The 16,164-nt window shown below is 34.2% G+C and overlaps 1 protein-coding gene across 1 annotated transcript; it reads left to right on the top strand.

Moving 5' to 3' along the window:
• The first annotated feature begins 430 nt into the window (after positions 1–430).
• Positions 431–14,803, top strand: LOC126715902 (ATP-dependent DNA helicase Q-like 4A). Its single transcript, XM_050416749.1, has 26 exons — positions 431–564; positions 2,200–2,290; positions 2,388–2,561; positions 3,165–3,228; positions 3,606–4,019; positions 4,513–4,683; positions 4,772–4,902; positions 5,157–5,520; positions 5,600–5,731; positions 6,098–6,184; positions 6,291–6,418; positions 8,414–8,534; positions 8,620–8,771; positions 8,897–9,032; positions 9,857–9,980; positions 10,061–10,131; positions 10,268–10,336; positions 10,462–10,590; positions 10,693–10,851; positions 10,952–11,032; positions 11,117–11,278; positions 11,457–11,512; positions 13,271–13,403; positions 13,583–13,677; positions 14,016–14,093; positions 14,165–14,803. The coding sequence occupies exons 2-26, from the start codon at positions 2,268–2,270 to the stop codon at positions 14,559–14,561; spliced, it is 3,651 nt and encodes a 1,216-aa protein (XP_050272706.1). The 5' UTR covers positions 431–564; positions 2,200–2,267; the 3' UTR covers positions 14,562–14,803.
• The last annotated feature ends 1,361 nt before the right edge of the window (positions 14,804–16,164 follow it).

Here is a 16,164-nt window from a genome sequence, read left to right as displayed (position 1 = left end):
TTTGATAATTTTTTTTAATCCTCAATAGTAGTTTTCTTTTTTATGAATACTTTCAGCAAAACAAAAATACAATTGTTTTATTTTATTTCTCATTTATCTTTTTTTCTATAATAATTTCAACAAAACAAAATATTCATAATGCTAAATAGGCTATCTTCAATTCTGTGGTTGTGAAACACAAACCAATACAATTACAATGTTTGAGAACCCGTTTGGTACGTGTGTTTAAACAATAGTTTTTAGTTTTTTTGAAATTACGTTTAGTAAAAAAGTGTGTAAAAATACGTATAATATTGTTTAAAAACTGAAACATGTGTACCAAACAGACTCTTAATTTTTTGTTGTTGAGAATAATATAAAAATATAAAATTTTTTATTTATAAAAAAAAGAAAAAGAAGGACAACCAAAGCCAAAGGCTAATCACTTTTAATAATCAAATACAGCAAAATGTCCCGCCACTCCCACACCGCGCTTACATTTTATTTAAAGTGCTCTCTCTCTAAAACTTGCAGTGTACAAAGAAAACACAATAAGCCCTAACAAAGATTTTCCACATTCCAAAGGTAATCAACTTCAATCCCTCAATTCTAGGGTTCTACTTCATTTCACAACACACACACACATATATTTGTTTAGGGTTTTCAATACGCCGTGTTTGGATTCAGAGCCCCAATTGATTCCGTTTTTTTTTTTTTTTTTTGAATTTGTATATCTCTGTGTATAGTCATTATTGTGGGTACCTTGGTTTTAATGGAGGATTAGTAGAAAATGAAAATGTATAGGGATGTTTTCTATAATACCCATTTTGTTTAATTAGAAGAAGAGTGATGTGAACTATGCTAAGTGGGATATATACATAGTTTGGATGTGAAATGAGAAATGTGGTTATGAGTGTATTATTTATATGGGGTTGGGTTCGAGTTACACTCGGGGTAACTCTTATGAATACAAAATATTCAAATGGTCAGAAATCAGTAACTATATCGTAAAATATTTAAATTTCAAGTTTTTTCTTTTTGGAACCCAATACTTTTTATAGCCGGAGCTTTCCTTAACGAGCTGACCTTACTCTGTAAGTTATAAAAAAAATGAGTTGATGGATTGGATATATGTAACATTTGATTTGTACAAAATTTGGCGTGCCTGTTAAGAACAAAGGGAATGTGTAATCCAACGGTTTTATATATACATTGGAGATGGGCTTGACCTATGATTGTGAATTTTTCTGATTGTCGGATGGAAAAGATGAAGTATTTAAGGGTAAAATTTGTGAGGACTGGGTTATTTAAAACTCTTACAAACTAGTGTTCTTTGGGCTTACTGAACTTGATCCAGATTGTCTTGTTATTGATAAGAGGGCTTGGTGCATTTGCGAATCTTACATAAATTGAATGAAGAATTGTTGGAGTGAAACTAGTTAGAGATGCCATATCGCGACCATATCATTGATATGATGCAAAAATCTTATCATCTTCCTGTGGTCTTTGTTTTCTGATAAGAATAGATAATCAGTTATTTGGTTCTTCCAAGGGCAAAAATTAAAATCCATAAGTTAAATGCACATATGATATATTTATGTTCATAATTGTGAACATAGAGTAGTTGTTTCCTCAATAAAATTCTGTTACTTATACAAGAAAAAAAAATCTTGCTCTTGCCTCATTCATTGGATTTGTGAAAACTGCATGTCTGCATGAGTCATGAATTTGTGAATCACTGATGATAATGTTTCAAGTCATAATTATCTAGTACACATCACTACTTTTCCTTAGAAGTTATTTCTACTTTCTCTTTCCTTTTTTCTTTTTAGAACATGTTTCTTTGACTTTTATAAAAAAAAAAAAAAAAAAAAAAAAAAAAAAAAAAAAAAAAAAAAACATGTTTCTTTGACTTGATATTTATGAGGATGTCCTCTCCCGTTTTTCATTTTTGAATGTGAATGGGAGTGGTTGAATATGTTCACCATTTGATAAGGAGTAGAAATGAATGCACAGAGGTAATCACTCCTGTTTTGGTTTTATGTAATTTTTTTATATTCCAGTTTCATTATGTCTACTTTGGTTAGCTCAATTAGTTTGTTACCTTGGGTTTTTCAATTTCGACTTTAGTTTTGTATCTTCTCAAAATTACTTGCAGACTGGAATTCCTTTATTTTGTAGTACATTGAAATTTGTTATTGAGGAGGTTTTATATTGCAGGCTTTTGTATTAATATGTGGATTTTGAGAATGGGGAACTGTTAACTTGGTAGGCGAATATGCTTATCAATGACTATGGAAATGCACATGAGGCAAGAGTTATAATTGTTCTCTTTCTTTTTTTTTTTGCACCAATTTCCTTTCCTTTTCCCTAGCTTGTGTAGTTAATTGTTTGTTATTTATATGCAGCCGGAGCAATTCAGGTCAAGGGCTCAAATGTGATGATAACCTTCCTAAAGTTAATTTGTCACAACATGCTAGTGCACATGATAATTTCTTAAACCAAAATAAGTTTTTGAGTTCAAATTTCCTTTTTTCGTTGTCCTCACAAAAACCTGGTGCTGAAGGAGCAATGTGGGCACGGTATGTTACCGTTAAACACACTGTTTTATTTTTATTTTGTGGTGCACTCTATAATCTCTCTTCCATAGAAAATGAATTTTTATCAATTGATTATATATTGATGCAATGCATATTTTTATGATGGGAATCGGGGCTGTGCAGTTGTTAGAGTACGTTATTCTATATATACAAAAACTTGATGCACATTGGTATTCTGTGATTGCAGTTTAGAAAAAATGCGAATACCTTTTACCTAATAACAATATTTTTATGGTGTTGGCTCATTTTCTTTTGATCCCTTATTTTTTGCATGGTCATGCTTTTTAATGGTGTGCAATTGGCATTATAAGTTTAAAGGCCTTATACGAAATTCTTGAGTTCTTATTCCTTAGAATTCACAACTCATTGGTTACTGTAAGACAATACTCCACTAACACAAGTACTTGTATAAAAAAACTCCATTAACACAAAGAGATCACCATTTTTTTATTTTTTGGGAAAATTTTCCTTTATTTTATGTGAGGCTGTTTAATTTTTTTCTATAACTAAAAGGTGTCAAAGTTGACTTATTCAGACTTTTTTAAGCTTTTAATGTTTGTTTTAATAAAATCTTTATTTTTTCAGGGCAATGGACTTCCAAAGTCAAAATATTGCAAGGTTGCAGAGCCAGAGTGCACAAGTGGAAAAGGTAAAGTTGTTAGGCAGGATCTATGTTCATTTTCAGCTGTCCTAATTTTATATTTAAATTGATTTATAGCAGTGAATATGTTTTTTAATGTTTCATTTGAACTGTGTTAGCTAGTAGTTATTTTTCTAATTCATTTTGTAGTAGAAGCTGCTTGCCCTGTGCTCTTATTTATTTATTTTTTTTATAACAATCTTATGTTTATGATCTTGTTATTATGCTTGGTGTTGACAAACTCTAGTTTTTGTTTCAGTTTATAATTAAGTCAATCAAAAGTTAATGTTCTTAACTTGTTTATCCATTTGTAGACATTCAATGGCCATATTTTTCATAACTTCTTCTAATTTGGTAATAAATTTTCAATGGAAAACTTTTGGCAGGCTTGGCATACTCTTTCCAATCTTCAGATTTCTTGCAGGAAGTACACAAAACCTGGAAAAACTGTACAGGTTAAGGATCTTCATAATAATGTATCTCACAGTGTTGGAGGAAGAACTATTTCCCAAAGCACATTTAGCATTGAAAGAAGCTTGGAAGGTATACAAACACATAAAAATTTCAGTGAAACCAACAGCAAGATTAGTCAACCTGGAAGGTCCATGGGCAATAATTTTTCATCAAGTAATGTTAGAGCCATGGGAGCTGAAAAGAGTCAGATAAGAGCATCAGTAGTCAACAATTCTCATTCTCAGAATTTGGATAGATCATTCAACAATCATACTGTTCATATTGACCAAGTAAAAGAGTCTGCAGGAATTTTTGCTGGTAACCTGGATGATGATGACATACTTGAGGTAATTCATATCACTGTTGTTTATGAATTACAATGAAATTTGGATAACCTGAATTAGCTCTAATCAATTTAACTTGGTTAGGAGTAATTCATGTTGGAACTCTATGTTTTTAATTGTTTTGATATCATCAAGTTGGCAAAATTTTACCAATAAAAGAAAGTTGGCATAGTTTCAAGTGCGTCAAATAGCGCTTATCAAGTAGCTAAATTTGAGTTTGTTTGTAATATGGTATCTGTTGGATTACATTTTTAAAGAAAGTTGTGATTTTCATTTTTTGCTGTTTTGCTAATGAACATATGCAAATGAAGATTTCATAGGTTGTTTCTGGTGAATCCAGGTCGCTGGTTTAAAATTATTTCATGTATTTCTGGTTTAAGTGTTGAAGTAGTCCTCATATTTCTATGTATCTGAAGTCATATGTTGTTTTGGCTTTATTGATGTCAATGTTGATTTCTGTGCATTCGCCTGTCTCATTTACTGCCTTTGGGTTCAGAATATTGATGTGGACCATATAGTGGAACGGTACCAATCAACTTGCACACCACAACCATCAATTTCTAAGCTGCCGCCCATTACTCCAACTATAGATAAAGATAATTTTTCTAGGCAAGATGAAAGTAGTTTGCCACTGGAATTGTGCTCAAACTGCAGTCATGGTCTTAAGGTAGGTGTAGCATATTTTTTCTGTTCAATTGTGACTCCATTTTAGTATACTGTCAGCTTCATATGCCTAATTTTTGGTCGTAATGCAGCTAGGACTGTGCCCCGAAGCTACGACTCATTTGCAGGAAATGAAGGACATGCTAATCGTTATATCAAATGAACTGCTTGATAATGTTAATGAACTCACCTCAGAGCACATTGAGAAGCTTCGTCAAGATAGGTTTGCTTCCCACCTGATCTGTAATTATTGTTCAATATTCTATTTGCCACATATATTGGATCTGTTCAGAGGAAATGACAAAGTGAAATTCTGAATATACAAAGAAATAATAGAATATGATGAATACGTGAATTCATGCAGAATGGTTTATATTGCCTTTTGTTGTCTCATAATAGCACTCTTTCATGTTTTTGTAATACACTAATCATCATTGTCTAAGAGGTATGAGCCGATTAATGTTTGTTTATTGTTAGGTCACAGCTAAATAAGCAAATTCAGCAGCTTGATGGGTATCTTCGTGCCAATTCAGTCGACGAGGAAAGACAAAAATCACATTATTCTACATCCACAACAGCCATCCGGTCATTTCAATATGAAACACCTCAAGCAGCTGCTTTCAAGACACCAATGAGATTTGAAGCCCAGGTAAATCTGAATAATGAGCTGGGAGGGAATGAAAGGTGGAATTCATTCTCCTCTGTAGATAGATTTGATGTTTCATCAGGCCCTTTGGAGAGGGAACCGTATGTTCCTAAGTATGTTGAAGTTAATTATATTGAAGGTTCTAATGACAAAAAGTGGAGTAGTCAGAACTTCCCATGGGCAAAGAAGCTGGAGGTGCTTATCTGAATTATTTTCAAGTTTCTTATTTGCATGGATGTCATCCTGATGGTTATTTACATACTTCCAATCTCAGGCCAATAACAAGAAAGTGTTTGGGAACCACTCTTTTCGCCCCAACCAAAGAGAGGTTATTAACGCTACGATGAGTGGTTGTGATGTTTTCGTTCTAATGCCAACTGGAGGGGGAAAGAGTTTGACATATCAGGTAAAAAAAGCTTGCAAGGATCTTATGGATCATGGTTCTTCTTCAATTTCTGGGTAATAAGATACTGTTTACTATTTTCATTCTCAGTACATCTTAATGATTGTGCCACCTTACTGATCCCTTTTTTAAAAATGATTTCAGTCATCTGTTGTTTCTAATTTTCTGATCTATGGTCAGTACATCATTGATAATTCTGGCCTGTTTTGCTTGTTCATTTTCTTATATGCTTGATTTTAGTGGTATTCTAGATCAAGCGACTTGTATAGTGTAGGGTTCCCTTGTTAATATTGGGAAATTTAACTTTTTGTCGTTTGCATTATGGGAGTTTACACTTTGGAATTTTTTGTTTGTTTTTTTTCCTTGCAGCTCCCTGCTCTTATCTGTCCAGGTATAACATTGGTAATTTCTCCCCTCGTGTCACTTATTCAAGATCAGATAATGCATCTATTGCAGGTAATGTTTGCTTTATCACTGACGTCTGCAGCCTTCAATACCATCTGGACTATTTATGTGCTGCTTATTGAATGATATACATTTTTTTTCTCTGAGTTGCACTTAGGCGAACATACCTGCTGCTTACTTAAGTGCCAATATGGAATGGACAGAACAGCAGGAGATCCTTAGAGAGCTATGCTCTGATTACTGTAAATACAAGCTATTATATGTGACACCAGAGAAAGTTGCCAGGTGAGTGTTTTTTTAATCTTCATGATTACTATTTTGCAGAAAACCATGCACTGATATGTCCTATTACTTTAGCTGCATTACTTGACTATTGCTTGATGAAGAAACACTAGAAATGGACAAGCGTGCTATTTATAACAAATATAGGACAAATTGATACTTCTAGTAGTCCAAGATGAACTAGCCATCTTTTCCCCAATTGTTGATGTAGCTCAACCATTCTTGAGCTTTCTTTAATCTCCTAAGATTTAAACTAGCTAAAGCGATGACCTAGTTTTTTCTTCAATCACTTTTGCACAACCAATAGTACAATGACTAACAAACCCAATTAAAGCAATGCTGAAGTCCATTCTTCAAGGTTCTGTATGATTGGATGTTGGTGATTGGCAGTGTCCCTTTGTCCTCTTCTTTTCTTGATTATATGGATTTTAGATCCTAATTCTTTAACAGATTCTTCAATACACTTCCTACTTCCTAGGCACTTGTTCCTTCACTTCCAATTAAAGGAAGTGGAGAAATTGAAGAGAACAAAGGATCTTATATGAATTTAAAATTAGACTAAGTGGTCTGTGATAATGGTTTGCTGTGTCATTCAGTGTTTACACAATTGTGGTTGCAAGTTGACCACAATGGTAATGTTAGTGGATGATAGACTAGGGCATGTCAGTGATGTAGCTTAATGGATTGTGATGGTGGTTTTGTTTGTGGGTTTTTGATGGGTTTAGGGTGAATATTCATGGTCATAAGTTTATGTGATGGTGGTTGATGCAGGGAGCACAACCAAAACCATTTCAGATTTAATTTTTGAATTATATTTCATTTTGACTTTTGAATTTGGTTGATGGTGGTTTTGATGATTGTAGTTTGACTGTTGGGGTTTTAAAAAAAATGGTTAAATGATGATGATGCAATGATGGATAATAATGATGGTGGTGGCCAGGAAAAATAATGACAGTGAGCCTAGGTTGTTGTGTGGAGAGTTGGGAGATGGAGTGATCCTTGGATTTTAGATTGGAGGATATGAGTTCAATTATGTTACAATTGAAAGATGGCAGCAGCTAGGAATATAAGTGATGGTCTTATTATGTTAGTGAGCTAGGCAATGGAGCAATGGGATTCACAACTGAAAATTATGGTACGATGATGCTATAGGTTTGTCGTGTTATACAGAGAGTGCTGCTGGATAAAGGATGTAATGGTGGAATTTGAAGAGGGGGGGGGGGGGTGCAGTGTAGATTAGGGTAATGCTATTTTTACAAAATCTGGGTGTTTTTGATTGAAATGGTAGCCCAAAATCACATGATAATTACATTTTTGAAAAAGCCAATACATTTGATGGCATTCTTTTTTGTCTGTGGGTGGATTGGACAGAGGTGGGGTGGGGGGGGGGGGGGGAAGGGTTATGTCTAAGTGCCCACTTATTGTGTGCTACACATGCCAGAGACTTTTAATATAGACCTGCAATAGAATATCTGATTATCTGTCTTTAAAGTTGGCAATGAGTTGGACATATTAAACACTTAAATGTGATCTGATGGTCTAATTCACTTTTAAACATCAACTAAGCCACTTAAATAATGGTTCTTTGAGTCAACTTGGGTTATATGTGATTTATCTTGTCTTCCTTTTATAAATAATGAATATAGAATATTTTATTTAAAATTATATATTGAGAATGATTTACAAAGTAGCACAAATATTCTATGCATGATACTCTATATATGCGTGTGTGGATGTGCACGTGGTATTTGTATATAAATAAATATGTATTTTTGTACTCTTTTGTCTCCCTTGTCTTTTGGTTTATTGTGTCATGTCTTGTTCATGTTTGTGCTGTCATGTTTTGCATCTTCGTAGATTGGAATTGATTGTACAAACTGGATCTTTAGAAGGGACATTGTAAAGACCAAAGTATGGAGTTGAAAAGTGCAGTTGAACTTTTGTTTCTTTACTTTTCATTATTTTGTTAATTTTGGAAACCAATCTTCTTGAATGCAGAAGTGATGTTCTTTTGAGGCATCTGGAGAGTTTGCATGCTCGGGAATTGCTTGCCAGGGTTGTTATTGATGAAGCTCATTGTGTGAGCCAGTGGGGGCATGATTTTAGACCAGATTATCAGGTAGTGGCTTTTCAAACCTTTTTAACTTCATGCTGCAGGTAATATAGCTGCTGCTTAGTGCTAAGCTGTTTTGCAAAATGTCCAGGGTCTTGGTATCTTGAAACAGAAGTTCCAAAATACTCCTGTGTTAGCTTTAACAGCTACTGCAACAGCCAGTGTAAAAGAAGATGTTGTGCAGGCTCTAGGCCTTGTCAACTGCATTGTTTTCCGGCAAAGTTTTAATCGCCCAAATTTATGGTTAGTGTTGAATAAATGTTCACACCCTAGCAAAAAAAGAAAAAAAAGAAAAAAGAAAAAAGAAAAAAAATAAATTAGAAGTTCCCACTGAAAATAGAATTCATCACTCACTGTGAGCATTGCAGGTATTCTGTTATCCCCAAGACTAAGAAGTGTGTGGAAGACATTGACAAATTCATCAAAGAAAACCACTTTGATGAATGTGGAATAATTTATTGTCTTTCAAGAATGGACTGTGAAAAAGTAGCTGAAAAGTTACAGGTCAGTCTATCTTATCATTACTTTGTTTTTGTTGGCGGGGTGTGTTTTAGTACTTTTAAGAAGGGCGTGATACCATGAATGATTTAATAACTTATTAGTACTCTTGTTTTCCTTTCTTTGATTTACTTTATTGCAGGTCTGAATATTGCTTGTTTAGTCTATTTTAGCTTTGAATTTTTTGCAAATTTATTGCCTTGCTTGGAATCTGTTTGGTATTGAATTTTTTGATATTATGGTCATGCTAGATTGATCTTGATTGCTTGCTAGTGTTTAATGAAATTGATTGTCTTGTATACATTCTTATGTTATGGTCATCTACGTGGGACTGTGCAAGTGCAACATGACACACCTATTTGAAAATTTGGCTATAGCTGTGCTTGCTTCTGATGAAGGGAGTCAAGGGACTTTTATATTATTTTTGACTAAAAAGTTCTTCCAGTATTGGAAATTATAATCATAGTTGTTAAATCATTGAAACAATCTTTTGAGTTCATCAAATGTGCTTGCTGTATTTAACATGTTTAAATGACGTTTGTCCATCTAATTTGTGCTATTTTTGTATGTTGCACATTCTTGAGCAATTGGTTTGTGTTTGAAAGGTAAAAAAAAGGGAGGACCTAAATTTGGAGTACTTAAATAGTGATAAGATAAAAGGTGTTAGTTAAGAAACAAATGGCAAACCCCCGAAAACCATCAAATTGACTATTATGCTACAGGAAATTTGTGTGGAAGGCCAAGGGGTGAGCCAAAGATAAAATATAAGATCAATATATGTATTTTTTAATTTTGTGATTCATGTTTGCTTAAGTCTATCATTTCTTCAGGAATGTGGACATAAAGCGGCATTCTACCATGGTAGCATGGATCCTGCTCAACGTGCCTTTACCCAAAAGCAATGGAGCAAAGATGAAATCAATATAATTTGTGCTACGGTGGCATTTGGAATGGGTATCATTGACTTTTGCTGCTTGCTGCCTTTTGATTAATTACAAAGAACAATGTAGTAAATAGTAATGTGTGCATTTCAGGTATCAACAAACCAGATGTCCGCTTTGTAATTCATCATTCTCTCCCAAAATCTATTGAAGGTTACCACCAGGTAATTAATAACAAGTATACCACTACTTGGACAGTGATACTTATGTCAGTAGTTTAGAATTGAACACAACAGTGGATGACTTTTTAAATTCAGCTTAATGATTCTTTTAGCTCATTGTATCACTGTTATGTCTCAGGAGTGTGGCCGAGCTGGTAGAGATGGTCAGCGGTCATCTTGTGTTTTGTATTACAGTTATAGTGACTATGTAAGTCACTATAGTAAAACTCATACTTCTTGTTGAGATTTTTTAATTCTATATTTGAACAATGAGTTTGTATTTAAACATTTTGTATTTATTGGTTCTTTTTCCCCACTTGTCTTTTTTTGCAGATAAGACTCAAGCATATGATTAGCCAAGGAGTAGCAGAGCAAACTCCATTGACATCTGGATATAATCGTGTCAACACTGCTAATTCAGGGAGGATACTGGAAACAAATACCGAAAATATTTTGCGCATGGTACTTGATATAAGCTTTGCATTGTAGTTTTTTTTTTTGTCTGTTACTAATACCCTATTGATTTGAATGAAAATGTTCTTAATTAATGTCAAATTGTTTCAGGTCAGTTATTGTGAAAATGATGTAGATTGTCGACGTCTTCTACAGCTCGTTCATTTTGGAGAGAAGTTTGATTCTGCAAACTGTAAAAAAACCTGTGACAATTGTTTGAAGAATAAAAGTTTAATTGAGAAGGATGTCACAGGCATTGCAAAGCAATTGGTTTGAGCATTTTCGTCTTAGTCACACCTTTTTATGGATACTGTAGTTCATTTTAATTCACTTATCATTTCATTAATCACTTTTTTATTTGTCTTGCTAGGTTGAACTGGTGAAGTTAATGGGGCAGCAGTTTTCATCATCTCATATTTTAGAAGTCTATAGGGGATCCTTAAGCCAATTTGTACGTTCTTATAAAACTTGTGCTTTGCTTTCTATGTTCATGTCACTTTCTATTATTTAATTCTGTCCGGCTTATTTCAACTAGGTCAAGAAGCACAGACATGAGACTTTAAGCCTGCATGGAGCTGGGAAACATCTAGACAAGGGTGAAGCTTCCCGTATATTGCGTCATCTTGTTACTGAGGATTTCCTTGTGGAAGATGTCAAGAAAAGTGATGTTTATGGATCTGTATCATCAATATTGAAGGTAATTGTAATTTCTTTAGACTTTCATTCTGTATTTTGTATATGAGATGACTTCAATTGAAAGGGGTTAGAAATTGCTCCTTGATGTTGCCCACTACGGTTAGTTTATGCATATAAAATTTCTTCCTTTGTTTTAATTTCTTGTATTAAGGTTTAGTGTTATTTTAAATTTTGTTCAGGTGAACGAGTCCAAAGCTAAAAATCTCTTCCTTGGTGGGCAGACAATCATATTAAGGTCCTTTTTAGCCCTGTTGTGTCATGCTTAGTTGTAAATCTGATATATGCCAAGTCTAGCAAGTCTTTTTGTGTGTGAATATGGTATTGATATGATATGTAAAATTTTGTCAGTCAGATGCTTGCCAACATGACATGTGAATGTCTAATTTGAGTTGCGTACTTGCACCCATGTCCAATACCTTTTATTTCTGAAATCTGTGGACTGTGTTATATCCTTTCATAATTATTTTACTAGCATTTCATTTTTTGATTATATGTAATTAATTAGGGTGTTAATTGCTCAAAAAGCATTTTATGTTGGTAATACTGTTGCTAGTTTCTCATGTCATGGATAATGAAGGGATTTAAAAATAATAATTTTTTTTTTGATAAGATGTCATGGATAATGAAGTTAATTGTTTATGGCTTGTCCATAGAAAATTCATATATGCTGCAAGTCACCAATGCAGTTGAATTAACATGTTATCTGTTTCACACGTGGTCTGGTTTCTGTGTCTCCTTGATGGTATATTCGAGACTCTGAATGCTTAAGAACTTGCTTCTGTGTCCATCTTTATTGCTTGTCTCAATTGTCTCTTCATGATGAAGGCACTTTAGTTTGACCTGGTCTAGTTGTTTTTGGTTTATGATAGATTTGTAATCAAGTAGCATGCAGAAATGAATTAGTCAAATTGCAATTGGGGCTCCTCGTAATCACTTATAAACCCAAGATATATCTAGTAAACACTCGATGTGGGACTTAGCACACACCCGCACAACACACACTCAAACAATCTAATCCAATCAAATCTGCACAATCTGGGGTGAGGGTATCACACACCCAAACAGCTGATTGAGATCTATATTGATGCCTCGTTGTTTATTTTTACTAAAATTTTTTGCTACTAGGCTGTGCAATTTTGGACTCTCTCTATGTTGGGAATGTGTTGTATGTTTCACAACATACTTCTGTATGTGAAAGAAAATGGGGTATTGACCTTAATTTTGAGAGCAAGGGGCCATGGCTTTTTTTACACCGAAAGGCACTAGTGGTGAAGGTGTGGTTTTTACTATGAAATGAAGTTCTTTATTATGCCTTCATCACTGTAATTTAGTTCTTTATTGTTATTCTATTTTCGTTTCTCGTCAAATATTTTTACTCTTTCCTACACGGTTTAACAAATTATGGCCATGTTGGTATAATTCAACCTTTTAAAAGTTTGATTTCCAGGTTATCATATTAGTTTCTCGAAATAAAGTTCTTGCTTGGATCCTCTCCTGGTTGTTTTGTAATCACCGAGACATGGTGTAGATGAATTGTCTATGTATTCTGTCGTTTTCTTATTTTTGGGCCTTCTGAAAGGCCGAATTCCTGTAGGCTTTCTGTTGGGTTCCAGGAAATAGGGCCATAGCTGCTCTGTTCCTGGATCAGCTGTGTCTACATTTCAAGGTCATTCACTTTTTTTACTGTGAATATATTCTTGCTTGTTGTTTGGAGTACTATTGTGAGTTTAGCAAATTGTTTCATGTGTCTTGGTGAAGACTTAAGTTTGTTATTGAAAGATTAGATTAATAAAAGCTACATTTAAGGACAAAAAAATGCATCTAACACTTACTAGATCAGCGAAAGCTTGTTTTGATCAGAATGTTTTTGGTTGTGTTTATCTGCAACCTGTTATCCTCTTTGATTATTTCCTAAGCAAATTTCCAGTAAAGTTTTGTTTAACTGACATGCATTGCTACGATCTCACGCACTGACACCTTGTATACCTTGTAGATTCCATTCCTCTGCGAAAGCGGTTAAACTGAGCAAATCTGGAGTGACTCCAGCAAAAGGCTCATTGACATCTGGGAAGCTAAGTCCTCCTCGAATTGACACTCCTGCTGAGCCTCAACCTGAAGTAGACTTGGTATTTTTGATGGATATTATACATGCATACACGTCCATAGATATATATATATATATATATGCATATACCCATCATCCTTTGCAATCTTCTGCTTTATGAAATTAATGACTTTCATTAACTGCTAAATCAACTATTTGTTTTGTTTTATTTCATTTTTCTATCAACGTATTCTACAACAGAATCTCTCAGCCAAACTGTATTCAGCTCTGCGAATGCTCCGAACTATTCTTGTCAAAGAAGCTGGGGAGGGGGTCATGGCATACCACATATTTGGGTTTGTTCTTAGCCATTTCCTATTCTTCCACAATGTTTTCCATTTATGACTATTTTTGTTTATGAGAATAAAAGGTTGTACCCAGTGCACCACTCCCACTTTTGCAGGGCCTGGGAAAAGTCATGGAAGCAAAATAAATTCATTTGATTTTTTATAATTTTTTCAGGATGCAATATTCGTCTTTATACAAACTTATAAAGTTTTCATTGATTTTTTACAATTCTTTCAGGATGCAATATTTGTCTTTATACACTTATATATTGCTGTTCATCATCTCTATCCCACTTTATTTTAATATATGTCCTAATAAGTTGCTTTTACCCCCCTTCTCGACTTAGTAATGCTACGCTGCAGCACATCAGCAAAAGAATTCCCAGAACAAAGGAAGAGCTTCTTGAGATCAATGGCATTGGCAAGTAAGTTGTGAGGTTGGTTAAGCCCTGGTTACTCGAGAGTCAATTTTATTAACTTTCTGGCTTTAATTCAGGGCTAAGGTAAGCAAGTATGGAGATCGGATACTTGAAACCATCGAGTCTACCATCCACGAATACTACAAGACAGAGAAAAACAACAGCAGCAGCAATGACAGTACTGATTCAATGAAGAGGAGAAGGAATACAAATAGCAACCAAAATACTAACTTTGAGGATGATGACTTCTCCAGAAGTACTGGTAGATCAAAGAAAAGAGCAGTAATGGAGCAGAAGAAAACTGCTGAGGCTTCTAATGGTATGAAGCCAGATTCTTACAACCAATGCATAGATGATGACCTAGATTTCTATGATTATGATTTTGAAATGAATGGTTCAAATACAAAGGCTAGTTCGAACAATGGAAGAGTGCTTCCTTTGTGGTCAGCAGCTGGAAACGGGATTCAATCTTGATTATTTCAAAAGCATGTATAGTAGAAAGCAATTTCTTGTTGCATTTAATTTAAAACTATGGGGAAGAATTTTGTGTGACAACCATGCATTTCTGGCTGTCTGAACCAAAGGTTTTGTACCATTTATGTAGTGGATATTTTAGTGTGTACAGTTTTGCAAAACTTGTTAGTAGCGAGTTTCTTATGTATCAGACCATGACCAAAGGTAATTTTATAATCGTAGTAGAAAGGCATTGAATGACATTGAGGCACATGTATGTTGCTCGTGAGTTGTAATCTGAATGCGATGGTGTCCTGTTTGACTCAATAAGTATGTGTCTGTGAGTCATTATCATGTAAGTTAAAGTAGTGACTGAAAACGCAATGTCTCTTGACAGTTGAGCTCCCTGAGTTTGCTAATACACACTGATTTAACGGCAGAGTCAGGGACCCAATTGAGATGGCAAATTCAGCATGTTTTTTAGGTATATAGTGGGAGAGGAGGTGGGTTTAAACAACAGACACGAGATCATCTTGTTGAAAGCTTTTGCAACAAGTTATAACTTGAAATTCAGCATTCTGCAAAGGATTCTATTACCATTGAAATTTAGCAATTGAGTGCTTTTGCAATATGGTACAGCAAGTAAATGAGATCATCTTGTTGTTTCTTGTAACTTTGAAAGTATTTAAAGTTTGGGATGGTTTCCGTTTAGCATGAGAGATTTCCTTTCAGCCAAAAAAAGAAAAGAAAAAAAAGTTGTCTAAATAAATTGTCTCTTCGAACAGGCACAAGTAAAAGGTTTGTCTTTATGAGTATACACAAGAGAAAGGTTATGTTGAACACCAAAAACAAGAGAGGGGTTTTGTTTGTTCGAACAGATATATATTGTTCAAATAGTTACAACTGATCAAATCGACATCTGCTCAAACAGACAAGTAGAGATCTATACAATTTCTACAAGCACCCTTACAAAATTACCTACACAACACTCTTTAAGTGTGTGCATGAGAGAGAGAGAGAGGTTGTGTTGTAAAATTAGACAAACAACTTAATTCTATGCTCATTATATCATACAATTGTTGAGAATCCTATTAATGCCAATAAAGCCCTGGGCAAATCACTCTTGAGGAAAGCGACAAAGTAACATGCCATGAAACCGTCTCCCTCAATTGGTATCCTCTTACCAAATCTCACGTAGAGTGATGTCAGGGATACTATAAATTTTAGGGAAATGTTAACAAGCACCGTGCAGTGTTTGTTAAGATTTCCCAATATAGATCTCACTTAAAAAAAAAAAAAGGAAAAAAGTTGTAAAAAAAAACTGCAAAAATAAAAAATAAAAAGCTGCTAAAAGCTATCAAAAAAATTGTTGTTACGGTGTCCGTAAACACAACCCTAAATTTTATTACATAAATCTTACAAATTGATCATGAAAAAACTATTATGATGACGTTCATTTATTATTTTGTTGAAGTCCAACAATTACATTTATTGCTACATTACTTTGTAAACCTTTATAGTAGCTTTGGCATTTTTTATTACCCAAAATTTTTGACATCAACCAGAAGTTTGAGTACCACTAGGGTCTTGAATCTCGACCACTCCATAGATGGACTCCTCACCA

Source organism: Quercus robur, chromosome 2, assembly GCF_932294415.1.
Source record: "Quercus robur chromosome 2, dhQueRobu3.1, whole genome shotgun sequence".
Classification (NCBI taxonomy): domain Eukaryota; kingdom Viridiplantae; phylum Streptophyta; class Magnoliopsida; order Fagales; family Fagaceae; genus Quercus; species Quercus robur.
This window is presented reverse-complemented; position numbering and strand designations above follow the sequence as displayed.